This window comes from Astyanax mexicanus, chromosome 14 (assembly GCF_023375975.1).
Source record: "Astyanax mexicanus isolate ESR-SI-001 chromosome 14, AstMex3_surface, whole genome shotgun sequence".
NCBI lineage: Eukaryota > Metazoa > Chordata > Actinopteri > Characiformes > Acestrorhamphidae > Astyanax > Astyanax mexicanus.
In genome coordinates, this window is record NC_064421.1 from 34,927,717 (window position 1) to 34,954,336 (window position 26,620).

Consider the following 26,620-nt stretch of genomic DNA (forward strand, 5'->3'; position numbering starts at 1 on the left):
TACAGGTGATAATTCAGCTCTGCATGTGTTAATACAGAGCTGCAAGTGATAATTGAGCTCTGCATGTGTTAATACAGAACTGTAGGTAATAATTCAGAATTGCATGTGTTAATTTAGTACTGCAGGTGTTAATACAGAAATACATTTCTGCAGATATTTAAGTATACCTTTAATGGGAAACACTGACAAAGTGCCACTTTGACACAATGAAAGGTAGTCTGTGTGCTGTCAGCATTGCAGCAGAGATTAAGGAGGAGGGCAGCCTGTCAGTGCTCAGACCATACGCCGCACACTACATCAAATTGGTCTGTCACCGCAGAGGGCTGCCTCTTCTGAAGTCTGTACACAAAAAAGCTTGCAAACAGTTTAGGTGTTTATTCTGAACTGGAGGTGTTCATTCTGAAATGTAGGTGTTAATTCAGAACTGAAGGTGTTGATTCTGAACTTTAGGTGTTTATTCTGAACTGAAGGTGTTAATTCTGAAATGTAGATGTTTATTCTGAACTGTAGGTGTTATTTCTGAACTGAAGGTGTTTATTCTATACTGAAGAAGTTAATTCGGTGATGTAATAGTTAATTTCCTGAGGTCTCAGTGTTTCTGTGTTGAGCTGATTTGTTAAATGTTATGAAACACTTTTCTGTAAATCACTCCTTCTGCACTCTGGGCTCTCTCTCGTCTCCTCGTCCTATTATTGGCTCTCTCGACTGACTCTTCCAGTTACCTGGGGCGTTAGAGGCGTGGCCTCCGCAGCGCACCTTTCCACCCTTTCAGCGCACCTTTCCCTCCCTCCTCGCGGCTGAGAGAGAGACAGTCCGGCGGGTTGGGTTGGAGCCCCGCGTGTCCAGCCATGGAACCCGTCTCGAGCTGGAGCTGCGCGCGAGTCAGCAAGTGGTTCAGAGGTAAGAGCTCGTAAGCGTTTAGGTGAGCTGCGCCAGGTGAGCCGCGTGCTGTGGCTCACCTGTGTGGCGCGAGACTCGCTGGTTACGACGTTCTGAAAGAGAAAAACAAGACGGGGAGAGAAAATCCTGAGGAATGGAAAAGAGCAGGAATGAGGAAGTGGAAGAACTGCTGTGTTTACAACTCAGAGAGATGGGAGAGTCGGGCAGCGGCTAATATCAACACTTTTTAGCTCTTTTCAGGGTTAAAGTTAACGTTAAAGTAACTTTTACTCGACCGTCAGGTACAGAGCCAGTGTAGTTTCACTCAGTGACTATTTTACTGCTTAAATCGCTTTAATACTCCACTTTGCATCACTGGAAGTTTAAAAATCACTTTTCTGACGTTTTTAAGTAAAGGCAGAGTATTTTAGGACTGATTTTGGTTCTCCGCAGCTCTCCGTGTGAATGCTGAAGCCGCGTTACTGTACTCAGTACAGTGTTATCAGTTAGCTTAGCACACTGACACTACATCTGTTTAACACAGATAAACACCATTATTCAAGACTTGTAGAGACATGACCTTATATTTAGATTAAAAAAAGAAGTCAATACCTCATTTCGAACAGAGATACAGTCAATATTTGTATTTTAAAAATGTGGATAATTAATGTAATAATGTAATAATTAATAGCACATACTGAGTAGCCTTAGTCATAGTAGTTAGCTAGAATAGTAGATAGGCAGTCCGTAATAGTTCTAATTAAGCCAGTCCTTAAAAGTTCTTAGTAAATACTAAATAATAAATATGAATATACAGCTCTGAAAACCTCTGGAATATAATCAAGAGGAAGATGGATGATCACAAGCCATCAAACCAAGCTGAACTGCTTGAATTTTTACACCAGGAGTGACATAAAAAGCAGTGTGTAAGACTGGTGGAGGAGAACATGCCAAGATGCATGAAAACTGATTTAAAACCAGGGTTATTCCACCAAATATTGATTTCTGAACTATTGAAACTTTATGAATATGAACTTGCATTTTTTGCATTATTTGAGGTCTGAAAGCTCTGCATCTTTTTTTGTTATTTCAGCCATTTTTCATATTCTGCAAATAAATGCTCTTAATGACAATATTGTTATTTGGAATTTGGGAAAAATGTTGTCTGTAGTTTATAGAGTAAAAAAACAATGTTCATTTTACTCAAATCTATACCTATAAATAGCAAAATCAGATAAATTGAATTAGAAACTGAAGTGGTCTCTTATCTTTTTCAGAGCTGTATACTAATTTAAAGTAGACACTTAATTATTTATGACTCATAGTAGTTACTAAATAAATAATGAAATATACTGAATAATACATAAAGAATACTGAATAATGTATAGTAGATTCTGAATCACTAATCGTAATGGCTAAATAATGTATACAGGTAATAAATACAGAACCATTCATAGTTTAGATACTAAATCACTCATACTAGTTGCTAAATAATGTAGAATGAATACAGAATAATTCATAGTGGATACTACATAATTTGTAGTGTAGATACTGGGTCACTCATACTAGTTGGTAAATAACACCATACAGTACACAGTACAGTAAATACAGAATAATTCATTGTAAATATAGAGAATAATTCATTGTGGATACAATTTATTTTTTACTATGTAATTCATATTAATAATGTATAGTGAACACATAATCATTAATAGTAAATACAGGGTAATTTATTATGGATAATGAATACTTTATAACATATATTACGTAATTTATAGGTGACTGTGATTAATTCATAGCAGATATATAACATATTAAAAGACATACTGAACAAAACTACCTACTACCTAATTTATAGTGGATACTGAATTAATTAATCATTAATAAATAATTAAATAAATATGAATTTTTAAAATTAATTTATATATATATATTTTTTACAGTAGATACTGAAGAAGAATTCATAGTGGATATTAAGTAATTCTTTGTAGATAATGAAATATTAATAGAGTTGTGTGCAAATATGGAAGTTTCTACAATGATCATCAAACATGAATAAAAATAATATAATAAAATAATTTCCATATCGATATTCTATTGTTTGCAGTGGTAAAGAATGCAGAGGTTTCTCATACTGCGATGATTAAAAACTGAAACAGTGAAGAGACAGGGACATTAAAGTGAAAAATGAATTTGAAATTACTTGGAAATGACTTTTTTCACAGCCTGACCATAATCCTGACCTACTTTCTGCTCTTCTGGCACTTTCCAACCAGCAGGCCTGTGATTTATCAGGCATTCATATTCATATCACATCTCAGGATCGTGCTTTTCCCCATCGGACACTGGAGATGGTGTGGTGTTTGTGAAATTCTGAGCATATTTTAATGGCATGGGAAAATGCTCTGAGCTTATAAATAGTTTGTTGGATAAGAGCAGCCCACGTCTTCGCAGTTGTGGGAGCCTGAAATATTCAGAGCTTTACAGAAATCTCTTTCACCTTACAGTCCTGCGTCTACTACACTGCAGCGTACAGGCCTTCAGTAACACCAGCACACCTTGCATAAGAGAAAATCACTCTGTTTCATAACAGAATATGGAATATGAAGGCATAATCTACCTCTAACTGTCGTTACATAGCCTATATTCGTCCGATTGATGAATTCTATTAGTCAGGGTGGCATTCAAACTATAGAGCAGTATTAAAATGAAGATATACTCCTAAAATATCTCAGCTACTGTCATAAACCCCTGCATTACATTTTGTCACAACTACATAACATATATAACTAAATTTACAAAGTGTTTTACACATAAATATGCAAAGTAGGTACTGAATAATTGATAGTGGATATCAAACAATTCATAGCGGAGGCTGATTTATTTACAACTAACCCTAAAAATATCATAGTCGATAGAGAATAATTTATAATGGATACTGAGTCATTTGTAATTAATCCTAAATCGTTGTGGATAGTAAACATTTGGTAGTTCATGCTTAATTGTTCATAGAGTGTACCAAATCATTTATAGTGGAGGCTCAACAAGTCATAATAAATTCTGAAAAGTTTATACCGGATACAAAACAATTTATAGTGGATCACGGACCATTCATAGTGGATACCAAACAATTCATAATGAACACCGAAATATTAATAATGTTTACTAAACCATTCACAATACAGACTGATAAATTCATAGTAATTACAGAATAATTCATAATAAATTCTAAAAAATTCATAAATAAAGGATATTTAACTATTTATAGTGGATACAGAATAATTCATAATAGATACTGAACAATTCATAGTGAATTCTAAATAATTCATAGTGGAAACTGAACAATTCATAGTAAATACTGAGAAATTTAAAGTGGATGCTAAACAATGTTTTAATGGATGTTTAACACTTCATAGTGGATAATGAACAATTTATAGCACATGCTGAACAATAGTACATACTGACTCATTCCTAAGCACAGCTGTGACTGTGTACAGTATCTCTATAAACCAGTGGGGAAGCTGATGGCTGATGTCAGATCAGTGTTGAAACACAGCGGCTGCTGACAGTGATTTATGATGTTCTGCAATCCACAGCTCACTGTACACACCTGGGAATGTGTTCCACAACATACACTTCCTGTCACGCTGCAGCAGGTGTGTGTGTGTGTGTGTAGGCAGTAGGGTAGTGGGTCATGTTTAACCCCGTCGGCTCTGCAACACAAAGCATGCTTTCCTTTCATTCTCTTACAGCTTCTCTGAAAAAGGAAATGCAGCTGCACTGAAATGTGTGTGTGTGTGTGTGTGTGTTCTCCCTTGGCACTGAAGCTGAGTTGGTGTGTTTATCGTTAGCTTGTTGTTTTGTGTTGCTGTTGTGGTGATGTGATGCTTCCAGGAATTAGTTCCACACGTCTGCTGTCAGGATTTCTCGTGAGATTCTGCACCGGAACACCATTTCTCAAGTTCCCCTCCTGCTGAGCTTAAATGTAGCCAGTCAGCTGAAACATGCATGTTGATTTATTAGCTTTAGAATCAGTATAACAGGTGTTTTGTGTTTACAGTGAATTTGTTTAAATTGTATTCAAACAGTGTAACAATAAAACAAATAAACAATAAAATCACTGAATAAACGTATAATTACAAATAAAGATGCATTTATATCCTTCGCTTTAAAGTGCTTTGCCATGTTTGCAGTGCTGCATGGTTATGTTAAGAAATCAGTGGTTAAAGCACCTTTAAGGATCATATTTTTTGTAGAAACTCAAAACATGGTCAGGATGTATCATCATATAATAAAGAAACATGCATTTAGCACTAGCAGCTCTTGTTAGCAGAGCTTCAGCCATGAAATGGGCAAACTGGCTATTTTTTGCTGAACAGGTATCGTTGCTGTCCAATAAAAAACAAGTATCTCCATTTTTGTCTATTTTTTGTTTCTTACGTAATTTGAACAGAAAAACTGTCCTTTACACTCTGCCAAACTTTCTTGGTAAACGGCCAATCGAAATACTTTTAAATTACGTTAAATAAACTCTTTTTACATTGATTTTCACGGAAAGTTTAAAGTTTTTTCTCTCTCCTGTAAAGTTGCTGTTTAGGAGATACTTGGTTTTCATTGGACTGCAGTAATATTCACTGTTTATCTACAGAGTAAAACTCATCATAGCTTGCCACTGTGTGTCAATCTGGCAACCCATGTGAGGGTTTGCATCTGGGGAGAATCAGGTGGGGCAAACAACTCAATCCAATGTTTGGAAATTGGACTGCTGTAGCCATTTCACACACTTGCATTAATAACTGATTGTTTCTTTAAAGAATAAAAAAAGAGTTATTCCTTCAGCTATTTTTATAAAAATATCAAGCTATTCTGGTTCAAGGCCCCGCTCATAAAGCTTTACCATCAGCTGCCGACGCTCAGAGGGAGCAAAATTGGCCTCACTCCTTCCGGGTGGGTAGATGGCGCTCTCATCCCAAAATCACTAAAGGGTGACTTCCACAACACAAGGCGTCTGTGAGCTGATGTATCAGAACCAAGTTGCTGCACTTTCCTTCAAGCACGGTGTAATGTTACATCACTAGTGATAGGGAATTCCTAATGAGTGGGTTGGGTAATCGGCTGAGCAAAATTGGGGAGGAAATGGGGAAAAATTAAAAAGAAAAGAAAAAAAAATTAAGCTGTTTTAATGTCCAAGAATTCCATGTTCACCCTGTCAACTTAGAATAACTTCGCCCGTTTAACAAGTAACCAATGACATCGGCGACATCAAAACCTTGAGTAACTGAAGGTACTTTCAGCATTTTCAGCCATTAATAATATTATTTTCTCTAAATATTTCTCATAATGTAGCTGAGGTAACATTTAAGCTAAATGTCTAAAATATTGCCATAATTGAATATTTTAGAAAATCAGCATGTATCACTGAAACAGGACAAGATCTCTACGAAAAATTCAGTTAGTTGTAATTCAGTTCGGGCCCGGTCTCAACCCTGTCAGTGTCCACCTTGTCATGCAGCTTGCTAATACAGGGTGGATGCAGATATTACAGGAAACAAAAAAACTGATTATTCTGGGAAAATATAGTTTTTGTGTAAATATGATACAATATTCAAATAAATAATAAATCTAAAACCATGAGGTTTATTAAGGTTTTGAAGGCCAAAGGTCACACTATTGTGATAATGACTAATACAAGCTAAGAAGCAATAGGAGTAAAAACTTTATGCATTGTTCTATGACTGAGATTTCTTCACAGTGGTGGTGAAGGGTAACAGGCATTCCCAATACTAACCACAAATATAGACATTTTATTTACTATCCAAATCCATCAGTCATTCTGTACAAGGCTTCTGAGATTTTTATGGAATTAAAATAATGCCGTAAATAACAGAACATCTGAACAAACACAGTTTACTTTAGGTACTATTTTTTGCTGCACAATATTGCGAATATTAAACTTCAATGATATGCGATTTTTTTTAAATGGGTTTTAGACCAAACTCTTCTTAGAACTCTGTTAGCTACTGACTACCTAGAATGTTTTACACCAAATCTACACCAAATGTTTTACACCAAATCAAACAAACGATTATTTGTATGTGTGTTGTAACTGCAATTAAGGATATTTTGGAATGATTGACTGAAGTGATATATATATTAATATTATGCCTATGTACCAATGCTCCAATGTGTGAATCCCCTTATTAATTAAAAGGTAGTTGCTGATATGAATATGAAAATGCATTACTATGTAATTATGTTGTTATCATGACAGTAATATTCCTTATAGCAGTTATTTTTTAAACAATCATTTTCCAGAAAATGTGTGTATCGTGCATCGTGCATATATATGTCCTAACAAGGTGTAAAAGTGTGTCTAAAAGTGTGTGTCTGTGTGTTCAGGTTTGGATGCGTCTCTGCAGCAGTATACGTTTGAAGAGTGGAAGCTGAGTGGAGCAGATCTGCTGCAGTTATCTTCTAATCGACTGGAGAAGCTCGGAGTGCACAAGATTGGACATCAGGAGCTCATTCTAGAAGCAGTAGAGAAGCTCTGCAGCCTGGTATGACCTGCTCTAAAGTCACGTGTGTGTGTGTGTGTTTTTTATGATGGTGTATATTGATGGAAATGGGAAAAATGGGTGAAATTGCGTTTGCTGAACTATCACATTAAATTCCTGCCTGCATGTTTTGAATTCCCTGGCTCGTCTGGACGAGAGCTCAAAGCATTACTGATCCTGAAATCAGTACCATCACCAACTTCTCTCAGCTCTGCACACCTGCTGCTCTCAGAACACACTTCAACAGAACATTAATTATCATAACCAGTATGGATGATACAGGCAATATTATATACAGCTCAGGAAATAATTAAGGGACCACTTAAGTTTCTGAATCAGTTTCTCTATTTATAGATATTTGTTTGAGTAAAATGAACATTGTTGTTTTATTCTATAAACTACAGACAACATTTCTCCCAAATTCCAAATAAAAATATTCTCATTTAGAGCATCTATTTGCAGAAAATGAAGAAATTACTGAAATAACAATAAAGGTGCAGAGCTTTCAGACCTTAAATAATGCAAAAAAAACAAGTTCATATTCATAAAGTTTTAAGAGTTTAAAAATTAATATTTGGTGGAATAATCCTGGTTTTTAATCACAGTTTTCATGCATCTTGGCATCATGTTCTCCTCCACCAGTCTTACACACTGCTTTTGGATAATTTTATGCTACTCCTGGTGCAAAAGCAGGTCAGCTTGGTTTGATGGCTTGTGATCATCCATCTTCCTCTTGATTATATTCCAGAGGTTTTTCAGTTTGGTAAAATAAAAAAAAAAAAACATAATTTTTAAGTGGTCTTATTTTTTCCAGAGCTGTGTTTTCCTGTACTAAATAGAATGATAATGTATTCAGAATATGCTGCACTTCGTCCTGTTGAGCAGCATTATTTATCCTCCTGTTATGAAATTTCTTTAAGCACTGACAATTTCTAAAATTTGTATAACATGCTCACAGTATACTGTATATATCAATGACAGAATTTATCATGAATCAATTAAATATTTGTATATTACTCACCCATAAATCTCAATAGAATAATATTCTTATTGACAAGAGGGCGTAAAAAAATCCTTCTTTCGCTGTCCTATGAAAAGACTTTAAGAGGCTACTTTTTCGCAGTCTACCTCTTGGTGAGAAATGGTTCACTGTTTGACACTCCTCTATGATGCACTTGAAGACATTTTTTTCCAGTTCTCTGATTTGAGAGGGGGTGTATCATTAGACTGAGAGAAGCATTATGGCCATTTAGACAAATCACCTGCCATCAAGGCCATTAAACAGACAGCCAACATCACCTTTCATTACAGTGGTGTTGTGAATGAGAAACATGAAATGCTATGGCCTGGTTCTATTTGGGATTTGGCAGTGTTCAGACTAATGGTGGGTCACCCTTAGTAGTAATTAGGTTTGCAGCGGTAACCGGTTTCACGGTATACCATGGTATTAAAATGCACGGTTATCATACCGTGTGTGTTTGCTTATTACCGGTAAAAGGCAAGCCAGCGGAGAAACTAAACTGCGCATGCGCAACTCTGCTCCGCTTCAGCTACTCAGCACACAGCGGTGAGAATGGCAGAAAGTGCATCAGACTAAACAAATCTCCGTCCGCCTAAAAAAAGGCTAAACTAAAATCAGCAGTGTGGGACTATTTCGGAGACCCGCCGAACGCACCCGAGGATGGTTATCCGATTTGTAATCAATGTGGCTGTAAAGTCACAGCTAAAGGTGAACATACGTCAAACCTGTTCTTCCATCCGAGTTATCCGAAATTTGGGCACGCAGGTACAGGCGTGAAGTGCTTGCTACGATGGATTCACGTGTCCGTGTAAAGGTCCTGGCCGGACTGGATGTGAAAGACGCCATTCATTTACATGCGTTCATTTTCAAATTCTGACGTGCCTGTTTTTCATATGTTGAAGGTTTTAAGTAGTGAAAGCCTTAAAATAGAAATCTCTATTGTGAGGATCATGTCAGAAATAAATCCCCTCTTTCTGCAGTATCTGGTTATATAACAACTTGGCAGTAAAACGGACGTTTACAACAGTTGTTGATCAGACACTGACCCAGGCTCAGTTTATCAGATATTAAATAATTTAAACTTAAATAATTGTACTGAATATTTTAAATACAGGATCTTTACTTTTTAGAGGACATGTAATGTGTGTAACGTGTGTTTGTATGTGTGTATATATATATATTTATATATTAATATATATTATATTTTTTTTAAGGAGACATTATCTATATAATTGTTCCAGGTTTCTACAATAAAAAGTTAATTGAACAAAAAACCTTTGTTGTAATTTCTTTAGGGTCAGTTTAATAATTTATGTAACAAACTGTGATACCGTGATAACCGTGATACCGCGGTATTTTCTGAGACGGTTATCATACCGAGAAAATCTCATACCGTTGCAACCCTAGTAGTAATACTGTATGAGAAACACACAGCTCAGCAATATGTGCTGGACATCCTACGGCCACATTTTATCTCTTATAGCAGGACGTCCACACACAGCAAGGGTTTCCCAGAAATGTCTCCCCCATAATGCAACACTTTCTTGGCCTGCCCACTTACCAGATTTGTCGCCAATCAAGTATTTATAGTTCCAGCTGGAACATCATGTTTGGCAACGAGTCTCTGATCTACTGTACATGCCCAGCTGTAACATCTGTGAGCAAAATAAGTAGGAGATGCCATGTGAAACCTGTGTGCCTCCATGCCAAACCGTGTCTTATTTTGGATCCAGACTAGAGGCGGCCCAACTGTGTAATAAAGCCTCCTTTCAATTGCACATTTGCTTTTATATTGTATTCACTTATTTATCATTACATTAACAAACTAAATTTTATTTCCATTCCAACAGCTCCGTCTACATGTGCTTTAAGTGCAAAACAAATTAACAAAACAAAATAACATAAAATAAAACAAATTTGCATACGAAAAACAATTACATTCAAGAAAACAAAATTAACAAAGAAAAACACTATTTTACATGGGCAAAAAAAAAACATCACATTTCAGAAAAACAAATTTACAAAAATTAAAACAAATTTACAAGACGCGAAACACTTTTACAAACTGCGATTTCTGATGGAAAGGGAGGGTCTAACACACAGGAAGTGCTTGTTGCAGACCCTCCTTGTCAGTCAAGCTGCTTCACGATGAGAGAGTGGAGTTATGGACACTAAACTATGTTTTGTGGCACGTATTTTAGCAGCAGCAGTAAATGCCCCGTGGTGCTCAGCTACTGTCCTGTACTGTACTGTAGCTAAGTTTGCAGTTGGTAAAAGTGTTTTGCGTCTTGTAAATTTGGTTTAATTTTTGTAAATTTGTTTTTCTGATGTGTAATGTTTTTTTTCCATGGAAAAAAGTGTTTTTCTTTGGTAAATTTGTTTTCTTGAGTGTAATTATTTTTCGTATGTGAATTTGTTTTATTTTTTGTAATTTTTTTTTGTAAATTACAAAAAAACTTCAGGGCCACCGTACTTAACAGACTAAGAGCATCGCAAGTTCAAATCCCAGATCATGCTGCTTCACTATTAGCTACAGTTGACTTTGCTCTCTCTGGGTGGGTAGATTAAACCCCCTGCCGTTGTGGAGTTGACTAGAACAGACATCTACTGCTGATGTATGAGAGTCTATTGCATGTATCAGAGGAGGCATGCACTGGTTTTCTTCAGCTTAGTCTCCGGAGCATTGAAAATCAGGGACACATTTGGGTTACAAAAAATGTATATTAATGACAACGATGTTTTACATTTAAATATTTAATAGCATATAAAACATTTAATTTAATTGTCTTTTAGATTGAGTTAAAGTAGGATAGATTGTTCTGTAGTGTGAAACACCAAAAACATTGTGAAGCCCCTATGTAACTGTATAATTTATTTACACCCACAGCATCACTAATCTCTATGAATTAGTCCAGGTGTGGCCAATCTTTGCATGACTTATATATAATATATGCATATACAGTGTTGTGAATTTTTTTTTTGCCATTTTTATATGATGATTTTACTTATTAGGGGAAAAATATTCAAACCATCCAAACCATGTGAAAAATGTTTGCCTCCTAGACCAAATAAACTGTGCCACTCTTGGCAAGCTTTTACGATAACTTCCAACGAGTGTTTCACAGCACTGTGGAGGAATTTGTCGCTCTCTTCTTTGCAGATTTATTTTCAGTTTTCAAACTTGAACGGCCTGTTTCAGATCATTCCACCGCAACTCAATCAGTCTTTAATTAGGCCACTCCAAAACCGTCATTTAGTTTTTGAGCCATTAAGATATGAACTTGCTGGTGTGCTTCAGATCATTGTCCTGCTGCAGAACCCAAGTACGCCTGAGCTTAAAGTCCCAAACTAATGACTCTCCATCAGGATTTCCTGAAGGAATTTGCGGTTCCATCAATTAAAGTCGTCCGGCCCAAGACCATCACACTACCACCACTATGTTTGACTTTCAGTGTAAAGGTCTTTTTCTGAAATGCTGTGTAATACTGCATGCCAGATGTAACGGGACCATAGATTGTATATAAGTATACAGTCTATGAATGGGACACACACCTTCCAAAAAGATCTACTTTTTTCTCAGTCCACAGAATATTCTAGGCATCATCAAGATGTTTCTTGGTAAATGTGAGAGGGGCCGTTGAGCTCTTTATGGTCAGCAGTGTTTTTTGCCTTGGAACTTTTCAATTTTGCCCAGTCTCTTTCTTATTATTGAATTATTAACACTGACCTTAAATTAGGCGAGTGAGACCTGCAGTTCTTTAAATGTTGTTTTGTGTTCTTTTGTGACCTCCTTGATGAGTGATCCATGTCTTTTTTGAGTAATGTTGGCCTGTCGGCCACTCCTAGGGAGGTTTACCAGTGTCCATGTTTTCTCCATTTATGAATAATAATAGCTCTCACTGTGTTCCGCTGCAGTTCCAAAACCTTAGAAATGACATTCAGAATTTTTCACACTGACTCATGTCAATGACTTTGTTTTTTTTTTCATTTTGTTCTTGAATTTCTTTAGATTAAAACATGATATGCTGCTTTTTGAAATATTTTATCCTGCTGATGTCTTGTCTGTGTGCTATGTGATATATGCTATATGCTATAACATATAGAAATAAAAAGCATACATAGGTTGTGAAAATCATATCTTCACAGTTTGTGTCTGTATATAATAAATAACTGTTTGTGTATATGTGTGTGAATGTGATTGCAGACGTACGGTGCATGTGGGGAGACCCTGCGCAGTGTAACAGAGAAGCTGCGGGCGGTCGCTCACTCTCTGCAGATGGGAGTTCAGGGCCGCTGGCGTGTAAACACTTATGATGGGCAGAGCAACACCCAGCTGTCTCCTCAGGTACTGCAGGTGGTGGTGGATCTCATCACTGCATCTAAAGGACTGTTCTACATGTTAGAAAGGTAAACACTGTCACACACACACTACTGTCTGCACACTATTTAATGGGACACATGCCTAAAGTCAAAGGTATTAAAAATAATGTATCTGGCTTTTATGGGAGTTACTGTCTCTACTGTCCAGTGAAGGCTTTCTAAGAAATTTTGTAGCATTGCTGTGAGGATTTGATTGCATTCAGCCACAAGAGCGTTAGTGAGGACAGAATGTTGGAAGATCACCACCCTACCTGATCCCCAAATCCCCCCAACTAATCCCAAAAATATTGAATAAAACACCGTCATTCCAGAGAACACAGTTCCACTTCTCCACAACAAAGTGCTGGTGGGCTTTATAATCTTCTAGCCCATGCCTGGTATTATTCATGATGCCAAGAGGTTAATGTTAATAATTATTAAATAATATTTTCACTTTTTCTCCCCAATATACACGGCCAATTACCCAACACACACATTAGGACTCCCCCTATCACTAGTGATTCCCCAACACCAGAAGGATGAAGACTAACACATGCTTTCTCTGATACATGTAAATCAGCCACCTCTCTTTGAACTGCTGCTGATGCAGCATTGCCGAGTAGCATCACATCGAGCTTGGAGGAAGGCGCAACAACTCGGTTCTGATACATCAGCTCACAGACGTCTTGTGCTGATTGACATCACTCTTTGGAGTGATTTTGGAAGAGAGCGCCATCTACCCACCCAGAGAGAGCAAGGCCAATTGGTAATCGTTGGCAAGCTACATGAACAGGATTCGAAGCCCTGGCGCTTTGCCTGCTGGACCACTTTAAGCCCCATATAAAGTGCTGTTTTATTGGCAGTTCTTGAACAAGCTGTGTGTGTGTGTGTGTTTTTTTTTTTTTTCTGTGTCAGCGAGGTGTGCTACTTGGGTGCAACATAGCTGACTGCAAGGGGTGGACATACAGTGTAGTGTACACATTGTAATCAATGTCATTTACACTCATATTGCTTCTCTTTCTCCTCTTGTGCCATTTAAAACACAAGTGTTACACAAGTGAAATCACCCTCTCTGTCACATGCCGTGTGTGTGTGTGTGTTCAGATTAAAGCACTTTGGTGGAGTCAGGTCATGAGAACAGTAAAGTTAAGTGTTTCCCAGAACTCAGGGAAATACTGCATTTAAGAGTATTTTGGGTCTTTTGTTGCTTTTAGACAGAACGGCACAGAGCCGTGTGAAGGTTCTGCAGATGATCTACGGATGATCTGTCTATTTGCTCTGTGTTACACAGTTTAATTTAATTTATTAACTTTAATCAATCAGCTGAGACACGTTTGGGTTTCTGACATGTGCTTCATCAGTTTACAGTGAGAGATGCTAGGCTAAAGTTGCTAACAAACACTGGACATGAACTGTCACCAATCTCTCATCTCTGTAAACAAGCCTCTATTAATCTGTTAAACACCCGCATAAACAATGATATAATGAAGCAGCACATATAGATCCCCATCTGCCGCACATGTTTGTGGTATGGTTTTGTCAGTGTTATGTCATAACAATATTTATTTCTATATATTCTTGCTGTACTTAATATTAAACTGCATGTTTACATTGCTTGTGTTTGTGTGTATACAGGTATCAGTGCAACGAGTTTACGGGATACAGTTCCAATAAGAACATCATTACTCTGTGCACGGAGTTGGGCACCATCGTCCACAAGGTCAGTGTTGATATGAAATCAGATTTTTTGTGTTAAGTGATTGGACTGTTGGGCAGTTCTTAGGAAAGAGTGGTTAGGCTGAGTTTTGAGCACATGTTTGGACTGAGTGTTGGGCAGATGCTTGGTATGGGTGGTGGGATTGAGTGTTGGGCAGATGCTTGGTATGGGTGGTTGGATTGAGTGTTGGGCAGATGCTTGGAATAAGTGATAGTATTGAGTGTTGTGCCGATGCTTGGAATAAGTGATTAAGTGTTGGGTGTTTTTGGAACAAGTGCTTGGATTGAGTGTTGGGCAGATGCTTGAAATGTCTCGTTGGATTGAGTGTTGGGTGTTTTTGGAACAAGTGCTTGGATTGAGTGTTGGGCAGATGCTTGGAATGGGTGGTTGGACTGAGACAGGCTTTAATAAAATGTTGGGCAGATGCTTGGTATGGGTGGTTGGATTGAGTGTTAGGTGTTTTTGGAATGAGTGGTTGGACTGAGACTGGCTTTAATAAAGTGTTGGGCAGATGGTTTGATTTGTTTTGGGCAATTGTGTGGACTGTGGTTGAGCAGTGGTTTGGAGTGTTAAGCAAATGGTTGCAACAAGTGGTTGGACTGAAGATTAAGCTGCTTTGGGCAGAGTGTTGGGCAGATGTTTGGACAGAATTTTGAGCAGGCATTTAATGTAACCTAAGTGTTGAACAGAGATTTGGACTGAATTTTGAGCAGATATTTGGAGTAAATTTTGGGCAGATGTTGAGCAGATGTAAAGAAGAGTGTTGAGGAGATGTTTGGCCTGATTTTTTTTGGAATGAGTGTTTATAGAGCAGCAGTAAAAGAGAGAGAGAGTAATATGAGAAGTGTTGGGAGAAAGTGGCTTGTTTCAGCACGGAGGAGGTAACAGAAGAATGGGCGGATAAGTGGGGCAGAGGGAGGAGGTGGGATACGATCCTTTAAACTCTTGCTCTCTCTCGCACACAAACACACACGCACACACTCATCAAGAGAGTTTATATTGGATTTGAACTTTGGTAACAGTAAGTAACAGTTTTTGCTCTTTACACTTAGTAGTACTTAATAATATCTCTCTCTCTCTCTGTTTCTTTAGCTTAGTCTAAAAACTTGCTGCTTTTGGGAATAGTAACTAATTTACACACACACACACACACACACACACACACACACACACACACACACACACACACACACAGAATTCAGTTTCATAACATTGAAACCTGTTCTATTATCTTTAAAATCAGTGTATCAGCATTGTTTCTCATCACCTTCATGTGTGTGTATGTGTGTGTATGTGTGTGTGTGTGTGTGTGTTTGTGTGTGTATGTATGTGTGTGTGTGTGTGTGTGTGTTTGTGTGTATGCAGGCATGTTTAAAGATGTAGAATGAGTAGTGTGAGTCAGAAAGGAGGTGAAACACCAGTTAACAACGAAAAGGAGGAAGGAAGGAAATGAGAAAGAGAGAGGGTTAAAAACAGAGAGAGGTAGTAAAAAAAAAGCAAGAAGTAAAAGTAAAGCAAGAAGTTAGAATTTAAGTTTTCACACCTGAAAGTCCAAAGTCTGAACCAAAGTGTAGGTGTATGACTTTAATACATTTATTCATTTTGTTTTAATACTGTTTAGGGAGCAGACTAAAGAACTTTACATCATCACTTATGTGGGCTGTGTTTTTTATTCTTCGTACATCAGTTTGTATGGAGAAGTGCGTGTGTTGAACATCGTCAGTTTGGCGAATGGCCTTTTTAGATGTTGTGCAGAATTCTTCCTTCCTGCCAGAATCTGACTTCCTTCGAGTGACAAATTATCATTGGATTCCTTTTATTTCTGTATATAAATAAGGGTTCATCTCCAGTCATTGTAGATTTACAGCGTAATCTGTGGATGTGTGATGCATTTGTAATTCCTTTAATTGGCCTCAAAATCTAAACCATCTAAAATTGATTTCACACTGTAAATGAACCAGACCCTAGTTAATTTGGTCCAAACCAGTGCTGCACAAGAAGCACAAGAGGTGCTTGAGGAGTATTTTCTTTTGATCCAAAAAGCTGTTGAGGGGCAGTTTAACCTGATTTATTATAATTATAACAGCTATGATCTAACTGTCTCTGCTGCTGCTCCATGCTATGCAGTTTTTACACTGAAAGTGTATGTGCAGCACACCTGTGCAACTCTGTTTACCTACATAAACCTAAAACTATTTTGGATATGAATTTTCCACATTTAGTGTTAAATCAGCTTTACATTGCACAAATAAACATGCTAGTCCAGAACACTGGACCTTCTGGTGTTTACTTTCTTGCTCCTGTTTATGTTTATGTTGTTTGCTGTGACACGTTTTGGACTACTTGCCATTTTCCTTCTGTGAAATCAAACCAAGGTGTGTGTATGTGTGTGTGCTGCCAAAAAAGTGACGGTTACAGGACTTTGTGTTTTTCAGAGCAGCTTCTCAGACATTTTGTAAGAAGGTCAGCTCTGTCAGTGTGGAGCATTAGATCTTATGTGACCTTTGCTTGACCCCTGTGTTTGCGTGTGTAAGAGTGTGTGTGAAAGGTCAGGGGGACGTAGGGGTCACTGTCTACATCACTCTGCTTTTTGTTAAAGCCTCCTGGAACACGGCGAAAGGCTCCTTCTGACCTTCAGGTGAGCACCTGTGGATAGGTGTTAGGACACAGGTGGCTCTGTGAGGTCACTGAGCATTTCTTCTCAGTTCAGACTGACATTCAGGCTCCTGAAAAGCTCTAATGTTTTGGTCTGTGATGTCATGTGTTGGACCTTTCATTGATTCTCAGCTTTGTACCAGAAATTTCCTGGTTGGTAAGATTTAGGGATTTAGCTTCAGCCTGTAGTTATCCTCAGGGGTCAGAGGCTCAGCACCAGTCTTTTAATTGTTTTTAGGGCTTGGGGTTTAGCACTGGTCTTCACCTGGTTCTTCTAGTTCTTCTTAGCACTCTTCTTCTGCTGGTTCTTTTTTAGCAATGGTCTTCTGCTGGTTCATCTTAGCACTGGTCTTCTGCTGGTTATTTTTTAGCAATGGTCTTCTGCTGGTTCTTAGGGCTCAGGGGTTTATCATGAGCTCTCTGCTGGTTCTCAGGGCTCATGGGCTTAGCACTGGTCTTCTGCTGGTTTTCATGGCTCAATAACTTAGCACTGGTCTTCTGCTGGTTCTCAGGGCTCAGGGGCTTAGCATTTATTCTCTGCTGGTTCTCAGGGCTCAGGGGCTTAGCACTGGTGTTCTGCTGGTTCTCAGGGCTCAGGGGCTTAGCACTGGTGTTCTGCTGGTTCTCAGGCTCAGGGGCTTAGCACTGGTGTTCTGCTGGTTCTCAGGCTCAGGGGCTTAGCACTGGTGTTCTGCTGGTTCTCAGGGCTCAGGGGCTTAGCACTGGTGTTCTGCTGGTTCTCATGGCACAGGGACTAAGCACTGGTCTTCTGTGTTTTGTTGGCTCTTTGAACCGGGAAGATTGGGAGCTTAGAACCTCAGATTGTTCTCTGTGGTTTGTGGTTAATAACAGCCTCCTACTGGTTCTTGCTGCTTAAGGGCTTTACACCTGCCTTTTGTTGGTTTTTGGTGCTCAGTGGCTTAATGCTGATGATAGAAGTGAGCATTTAAACTATCAGTTCCACTAATGATCTGTATTAGTGGGTAGTTGTGAAGTTCTGTTGTCTTTAAATCGAGCACCCTAGCTGGAATTTCTAGAGTTTTTTCAGTAGGGGAGAATTTAAAAGCTACAGCTGTTTCTGATGGTTTGTATTGGTTCTGGGATGTTGGATTAGTGTGTATGTGTGTGTGAGAGAGAGAGAGAGAAAGAGAGAGAGAGAGAGAGTGAGTGTGTGTGATGTGTTGATGAATGTGAATCAGTGAATGGATTCTTGTGAAGAACACTGGAGGAAGTGTCCTATATCTCTGGGGCTCAAAGACACACACATAAAGAGTTTTTGTATTGAAAGAGAGATAGAGAGAGAAAGTGAGAGAGAGATTTAGAGAGAGAGAGAGGGAGAGAGAGTGTATTTGTGTGATTTCACCAGAGGCGCAGTTGTGGTTGGCAATCAGGTGATAACTTTCTCAATTTAAAAGAGAGAGAAAGAGAGTGATTGTGTTAGAGGTAAGGAAAGAGAGACCCAGCAAGACAGAGAGAAAAAGGGTGAGAGAGATGTTAATGAAGCAGGAGAGGAGGTGAGAGAGGAGTGTAGAGTGTGGTATATAATACAGGTTACATTTAGAGAAATAGAGGAAGTTCAGGAGCTGAAGAGAGAGAAGAGTGAGGAAGAGAGAGAGAGAGAGAGAGAGAGAGAGAGAGAGGGAAAGAGAAGTTAGAACTGTTCACTTAAGCTACTCTACGCTCTTGTGTTCCTCAAATACAGGTACTGTTTTCTACATTTTAAACAAAAGTTTAATGTTCTTGTTTACTTGTTTGAACTTCTATAGAACATATATAAGGACACTTATATACGATTATCTTTATTACTTAAATGTACTGTATGTACTGTGTATATATGTACTTAATATGTGCGTATATACTGTTATTTTAATGTATATGTACTGCATATACTGTGTGTGTACATTGTGTAAAAAAATATATACCATATACATACGCTGCATAAATGAGTATATATACTGTAAATGTGATGTACATACACTGTATGTCATATGTATATTATGTGAGTGTAGTCTGTTTTGTACTCTATGGGGAGTGTATATGATATGTGTATATAATAGGGTAAAGGTTCACTCTGCTCACTGTAGGTAAAAATCCAGGTGTGTTTTTAACATGTTTGTGTTCAGAGTTCACAAACGGCTCGCTTACTTATCTGAACACTTTAAACCCACAAATCATTTCTTGATTCTGACGTCTGTTTGTGTGTGTGTGTTTGTGTGTGTGTGTGTGTGTGTGTAAGACGACCCAGAGGAATGTCCAGCAACTTTTTATAGCATGCAGATCAGCTGAGTTACTGACACTGACCACACTGATCACCTTTCTAAAAAAGTGAGAGAGTGACTGAATGAAAGGGGGAGAGAGAAAGAGAGAGAGAGAGAGAGAGAGAGAGAGAGAGAAAGAAAAGAGCTTGGGTACAGAGGGGGGACACAAGCTAGGGTAGAAAGAAAAGGCCATGGAAAATGTTGCAATCTGAAAAAAAGAAATTCCTGGGAAATCGTTGCTGTGTGTGGGTAAGCATTATCCTGATGAAAATGAGATGTCCCACACATATTGCTGAGCTATTAGAGTGCCTCATTTCAGTACTAGGGGTGACCAACTTTCGCATGCGATGGCTCCTCAGATTATCACACCAGCAGTCGGGACAGTGTGTCGCTCCATAGGAAGGGCAGGGTGAAAGCCAGGTTTCTCTTTCACGACAAGATGACAGTGACAGGCTATTCCTAGAAATTACCACTCTTGGGGCTCCAAGTGGTCCAGGGGGCTAAGCGCTGCCACTATGTTCAGGATATCTGGTTCAAATCCTGTACATATAGCATAATTGGCCTTGCTCTCTCTGACTGGGTACAGTAGATGGCGCTCTCAGCCCACATCACGTCAAAGGGTGATCTCGCTCAGCACAAGTCGTCTGTGAGCTGATGTATTGGAACCGAGTCGTTGCGCTTTCCTCTGAGTGCGCTGTGATGCTACTCGGCAATGCTGCATCAGCAGCAGTTTGAAAAGAGCCAGTGGATGACTTAACATGTATTGGAGGAGGCATGTCCTAGTCTTCAACCTCATGGTGTGTTATCACCAGTGATAGGGGGAGTCCTAAAATTGGGTTGGTTAATTAGCTGTGTAAATTGAGGAGAAAATGAGGAAAAAAATAGAAATATAAAAAAGAAATATCCACTCTGTTTTTCTCAGTGCAAAGATACATGTTCTTAAGTGCATCGTAGAGGCAGTGTCTAGCAGTCAACAATCTCTCACCAAGAGGTACACTACCCAAAAGTAGCCCCTGACTGTTTTTTTTGTAGGGCAGTGGGGGAAAGGACTTATATGCCCTCTTGTGGCATAACCCAGCACCTAATCAAAGCAATCATTTACATATCTGCCTGAAACATAACTGCATGTCGAGTTTTGCAGCTATACAGGGTGAATGTTTTTGTCAGTAAGTGTGTATATACCAGTGAGACAGAGAGAGAGTGCGAAAGCAGATAGAGTAAGAAGAGAGAGAGAGGAAGAAAAGTCTCACTCACACATGTGTGGCGTAGAGATAACGTTGTTTACTCTGAATGGAATTCTATTGTTTAGAGTCATCAAGTTCAATCACGCAAAAGTGTGTGTGTGTGTGTGTGTGTGTGTGTGTGTGTGTTTGTGTGTGTCCTTGTCCGCACGTGTTTCTCTTTATTCATGAACAAAACAGCGCTGCAGTCCGCCCACATGGACATTTACATCCGTTTCCACGACAACAGATAAAAGTGCCAATTAAAACCGCTGCTCCTGAAGCAGCTCTGCAGAGCAGCACTGAGCTTCACCCTTATCTTCATCTTTATCTTTATCTTTATCTTTATCGTCCTTTTAATAGAACTCTGCATGAATAATTAAAGCACCTAATTATCCTGTTTGTAATTCTAGTATTTTATGTTGTCCTGTTTTTCTGTACATATATTAAATATTAAATGCTATTATTATAATGTGTTTAAGCATTGATACACTGGAGGTTGGTGCTGTAATGTGAGATATTTGCATTGGTGAACTGTGGTCATATGCAAGAGACTGCAGGCCAAGTACAGCTTAGTACACCAGTGCCAGTATCTCATAATGTAGCATACAGTTCTATTATCACCATTAAGCAACATGGTGATAGCAATAATGGCCACACAAAATATTAAAACTTTCACTTTTGTTGCTGGTGGTTTAGACATGAATGGCTGTATATTGAGTTATTTTGAGGTTTACTAGCTATCTGCTTACTGAAACCCTACCAAACTACGTAACCATCCACCTACATCCCTGTCTACATACCCACCTATATCCCTACCAACCAAACTACCTACCTCCATCCCTACCCATCTACCTACATACTTACTGACATCCTTACCATCCACATTACCTAACTATCTACCTATTTACCTACCTACGTATGTACTTATTATTACATTACTACCAACCAAACTACCTACCTACCTGCCTCCCTACTTACATACATCCTTACCAGGTCCAGTGTTACTGTTCATATAGCACATCATTGCTGTTGTACAAAACAGCAACTTTACAGGGCAAGGACTTCTTAACTCCAGTCAATGCTGAAAGTAATCTTGCAAGTAATTTTGGAGCATTTATTTTGGTCCATTAATCATAATTATTCTGATAAAATATAAAAAAGATTCACATTATGAACAAAAGTAAAAATGTTTTTTGGGAAGGTGGACTGGATGGTATGTTTTGACACTTTAGTGGTATTAATGTTTAGTAAGTCAAAAAGTGAGGAAAACTGAGCCCCTAGGCCTAGTTCATCTCAGGCCATTTCTGTACTCTCATTGCCATTCACTGTCAGAGAGACTGTCAGAGTGCAAGTGTTACCTGTGTGTGTGTGTGTGCGTGTTTTATGTATGCGTCTGGAAGTGTGTGTGTGTGTGTGTGAGTATGTGTTTGTGAGTGTGTGTGTGTATGTGTGTGGGTGTGTGGCCATGAAGGAAGTAACAAAGCTATTTAATGAGAAGTGATCCATCATTGTCACTCACGCACACACACAAACACATGCACACACACACACACTTAAACACAAACACAGAGGAGGCAGGAGCTGTTTGTCATAACATTTTGTGAATGAAAAGAATTTAATTTAAACCAAGCTCCACCCACTAAGGTGTCCTTTAATAGCTACTGTTACTGTTAGTGTGAGGCTGTAGCTCCACAGTGTACATCACAGTAGCTGTGTATTTGTGTGTTGTGGCTGTTTTTTGATGTTCTTTGACATGGATAGAAAACATTGTTGATGCGTGGCACATCTGCATTGTCAAGATAGCAATGAACGCCTGATGTGTGACGTTTTCTATTTTAACTTCAGTCAGTAGCACACCTGTGTTTTCCTCTGCCAGGGTAGCCATATGCCAGAAGTTTACCTGAACACACCTCACTCCCACTACACTTGCTACACTTGACGTCTATTATTCCTCTGCCTGTCTGTGGGTTATAGAATATATTTGTCCATATGTGTCTTAAAGCCTGAATTAACCAGATTATAGACTTAACTTTTGGACTCAGTTTGGTACTAGGGCTGGGCGATATGGAAAAAAATCTTATCACGATATAGTTTTATAGCCGATATCGATATGTATCATGATATAAATCAACTCACTTTCTGTTACACTTAAGGGTTTCTTTTTACTCATAAGTGACAGAATAAGGGCATTATGGCCAAAATTATAAGCAGGCTCAGAGCCTTGTGGACAGACACTAGGATTTTCATATCTTACCAGGTGGGTAAAAGGTGCTAAGACAGCTTTTAAATTAATTTTAAAAAGTCATTATACATCCACACATGTCCGGAACCCCCCCCCCCCCACATGTTTGGCCCTTAAAACAAATTCAGACCCTTTACATTTGTTGTCTGTTTAAATTAAATTGCAATAGCACTTGGATTTTTTATAAAATTATATTTAATCAAAGGATTATTCCTCTCCCTGAATGCAGGCAACTACATAAAGAAAAATACAATAGTATATCACAGTGTTTATTTTAACAGGTGATTTTGATACAGTTTAGTCTTAGTCTTTTCACTAAAATGTATAATAGTTTTAGTTACATTTTAGTCTATCGGATATTATCAGTTTTAGTCACATTTTAGTCTAGTTTTAGTCCAATATATTTTGGTCATTTAAAAAGTAGGTATTACATATGTTTTCCTGTTTTTCTATTTTAGATTTGTTGTTATTTTGAGATTATTTACTGCTAATGTTTATTAAAATAAGTTTCCTGTAATGGAGGTGGGAGGAATAAAGTCAAGTTTCTGAAATGATGCACTTCTTCTGCAGTACAGATTTATACTAACATTACTGGGCTTTCAGTAGACTAGACTTACATTACTAAACAAGTGTATTTAAAACTCATCCAGTTCAGTAACAGCAATGTTTAGCTCCGATTAAATGCAGCTACACAGATTTTATAATCTTCTGTATTTAGTAAAATATCCAGCACAACAGACTCTCTATTAAAAACTAAAAACACAAAGACAGAGGAGAATTCTGCACTCAGGGTTTTCTAACAGAAACAGTGAGAGTTATTTAACGGAAAGTGCTTATTTTCTGTGTGTTTATATGCTAAACCATCACTCGTGCTAAAGTTAACGTTAATTTACACGGAAAGTGGATTAACACGGCTAACGTGCGTTACCCATTAGTTTATTAGAGTGTAAAAAGCAGTGAAGGCACCTTAGCTAATGATGACAGATTGCACAGATCCCTTTTACACCTAAAACGTCGCTAACTCTGAACTCAGACAAGCTAACCTATCCTAACAAACAGAGCAGTGTTACCTGCCTTCAGAAATCTGAACAAGCTCACCTCTCTAAATATCTTGGGGACGAGACGCATGCCTCATATTTAGGAGTGGAGTTTTCCACTGTAGAGCAGATGAACTTATCGTATAAATGGGAGAGAAGGAGCCGCTGTGTGGATCAGCTTTGTGAGGTTCAGACTGAGTGTGGCAAATGGTACTTGGCTGAGCATGCATTTCAGTGCGCTGCCTGATCTCAAGCTGTGTCTGTTCACAGTGCTACTTAAACAGGATATAGAAAATAAAGTTTATTGAATTCTATCGTCCGCCTTATCATAGTTATCGAAGAAAATATATAACTTGATACATATCGATATCGTTTTATCGCCCAGCACTATTTGGTTCCAGTGTCATCTACTGAACTTATTTAGTTCAGTAGATTTAGTTATTTAGTTCTTATTTTATTTACTAACCTAGAACTACACCCAGTTGGTCAGAAAATTGCATTTTTTTACCAGTCGAAGTGTACAATTAACCGTTTCTTTGGTTGATTGTTGAGCTTTCTTTATGCTGGTAGAACCAATCAGTGTTGTAGAGATAAGCTTGGCTGGTTCTAGGGTTCTACTGCCTATAAGCTGGAACAAGGTCAAGAACCCAAACTGTAATGAAATTAAATAAATAGTTCTATATAATGTAGAACCACTACATTCACTAAAGAACCCTTTAACCCTGTTTAAGAAACAAAACACCACAAAGCCTGTCTATTTATATCTGTGTGTGTGAGTGTGGTCAGTAGGGTAAAGTTAATCTTGTTTATGTGCAGGAGTAAGATATGAGGGAGAGGTGTTTAGTGGAATTGGGGATTAAGTTGCATAAATAAAGCTAATCCTAAACTTTAAGACTGTACGCTCAGCGCTCCATTTATATAGGTTCTGTCTGAATATTGCAGTGAAGACATTTGGTAGGGAAGTGGGTAAAACCCTTACAAAAACCACAGTGAGACCAGGCCACAGTTCTAGAATGTGACCCAGTAAAGGCTGATAGTGAGTGTGCACTTGGGTAAAATCTCACAAACAGCCACAAGGTTCCTCCATTAGTTAACCATTAGTTAACCCACAATAGGCTCAGACATTATTACTGACCTTGTGCAGTGTAGGCTTGGGCAAAACTTAAAAATCAAAGTTGTGAAATTTGAACAATCTCTCACAAAACCCAGAAGAACCAACCGCTCATGGACACTGTGCTCGCACACCATAGCTAACTGTTGACAATGCAGTCCTACAAGAAAATCAGCACTACAGACTGTCTGCAGTCAGTTAAATAAATGCAAAATCCACAAGGGGACTCTCTGGGCTAGCCCACACAGAATGTGGACCTCTGAGGTCTGACTGACTGTAGGTAGTGTGAGCTTGGGCAAATCTACACAAAATCTATAAAATGGCCCTCTGTTGGTGGTGGTCCTGAACAAAAATGCCAGTGCACACAAACTTCCACAGTTGTCTTAGCATTAGCATTTAGCTTACCACCGGGGCAAAGCCAGCTTTTTCATTTTACTGGTTTTAGACAACGCTTCTGTTTGCGAGATATACAACAACTGGCCATTTCATTAAATCTACCTTTATGTTGTGAGTAAGCACTGTAAAACATTAGCAAGACTGCTGGTGGCAAGCTGAAGTAAATTACAGGATTTGGAGCGAGGTTTGACAGGCTTAAAATGCGTCATAGAAAGCATTACAATCAATCTGGTTTGCAAACCTAATTTTGAACCCTTTAAACTGTTCGCTGCATTCCAACCAAGAAAAGTAGGTTCCAAAACAAGGTTTGTCTACAGCAGGAACTAAAGAATACTAGGTTCTTCAGCACAAACCGTGACCACTTCTGTTCACCGCTGTTGTGCAACGCCCTCTGTTGATGTTGTATGATGAGACGTTTTGACGGTTCCACTAAAACTGGTGGAAACATGAGCTGGAAAAGCTGGAAAGCACCGCAGTTCTTGTAAGGCTGAACGGAACTGGTTCAAGAAGCAGAGTTCTTTCGGTGAAACAGTCACCGCTAGACTGAGAACAGCCACCAAGCAGAAAAATCCAGCCAGCAGCGCCCAGTGAGCAGCTGATGAATGGCAAGAGAATGTCCCACACAAACTGTACAGCAACAGACTGACTTTGGATCTATACAGTGGAGCAGCTAGGAAGGACAGTGTTTAAAAACACCAGCAGCACTGCTGTGTCTGAATCACTTGTACCAGCACAACACACACTAACACCTCATACATCACCAAGAGGTTTTTGTTACTGTTGTGCTGAGATTGACCCATTACCCTTGTAATAATAGCTGCTCTGTGAAGGTCCTGACCATTGTTAACATTTTTTAATTTTTTAAACAGAGTGACTATAGTCTGTAATTATAGAACTCCAAAGTACTTCTACATTTGAATCAAGTTAAAGACTTCTAGCAGTGTGTGTGTGTGTGTGTGTGTGAGGTGCATGGAAGGTATGCTAGGCGTGTATTAGTGTTGCGTAACAGAGACTTCAGCAGCCAAGACTGAAAGAGGGGGAAGAGATTGAGGGCACGGCCTGAATATAAGCTCAGGTAGTTAACAACAGGGAGAGCGTGTGTGTGTGTGTGTGTGTGTGTGTGTGTTTGGGGTATTAATGAGTAGCCCGAGTTAGCTGAGTCAACGGT

General features: G+C 38.6%; 1 protein-coding gene across 1 annotated transcript in view; it reads left to right on the top strand.

Moving 5' to 3' along the window:
• Positions 1 to 694: 694 nt before the first annotated feature.
• cnksr1 (connector enhancer of kinase suppressor of Ras 1) overlaps positions 695 to 26,620 on the top strand; it is a 59,709-nt gene continuing 33,783 nt past the window's right edge. Inside the window, exons 1-4 of the mRNA XM_022663733.2 lie at positions 695 to 900; positions 7,279 to 7,436; positions 12,659 to 12,861; positions 14,449 to 14,533. Of these exons, the coding sequence (XP_022519454.2) occupies positions 849 to 900; positions 7,279 to 7,436; positions 12,659 to 12,861; positions 14,449 to 14,533 (498 nt within the window). The 5' untranslated portion in view covers positions 695 to 848. The remainder of the gene's footprint in view (positions 901 to 7,278; positions 7,437 to 12,658; positions 12,862 to 14,448; positions 14,534 to 26,620) is intronic.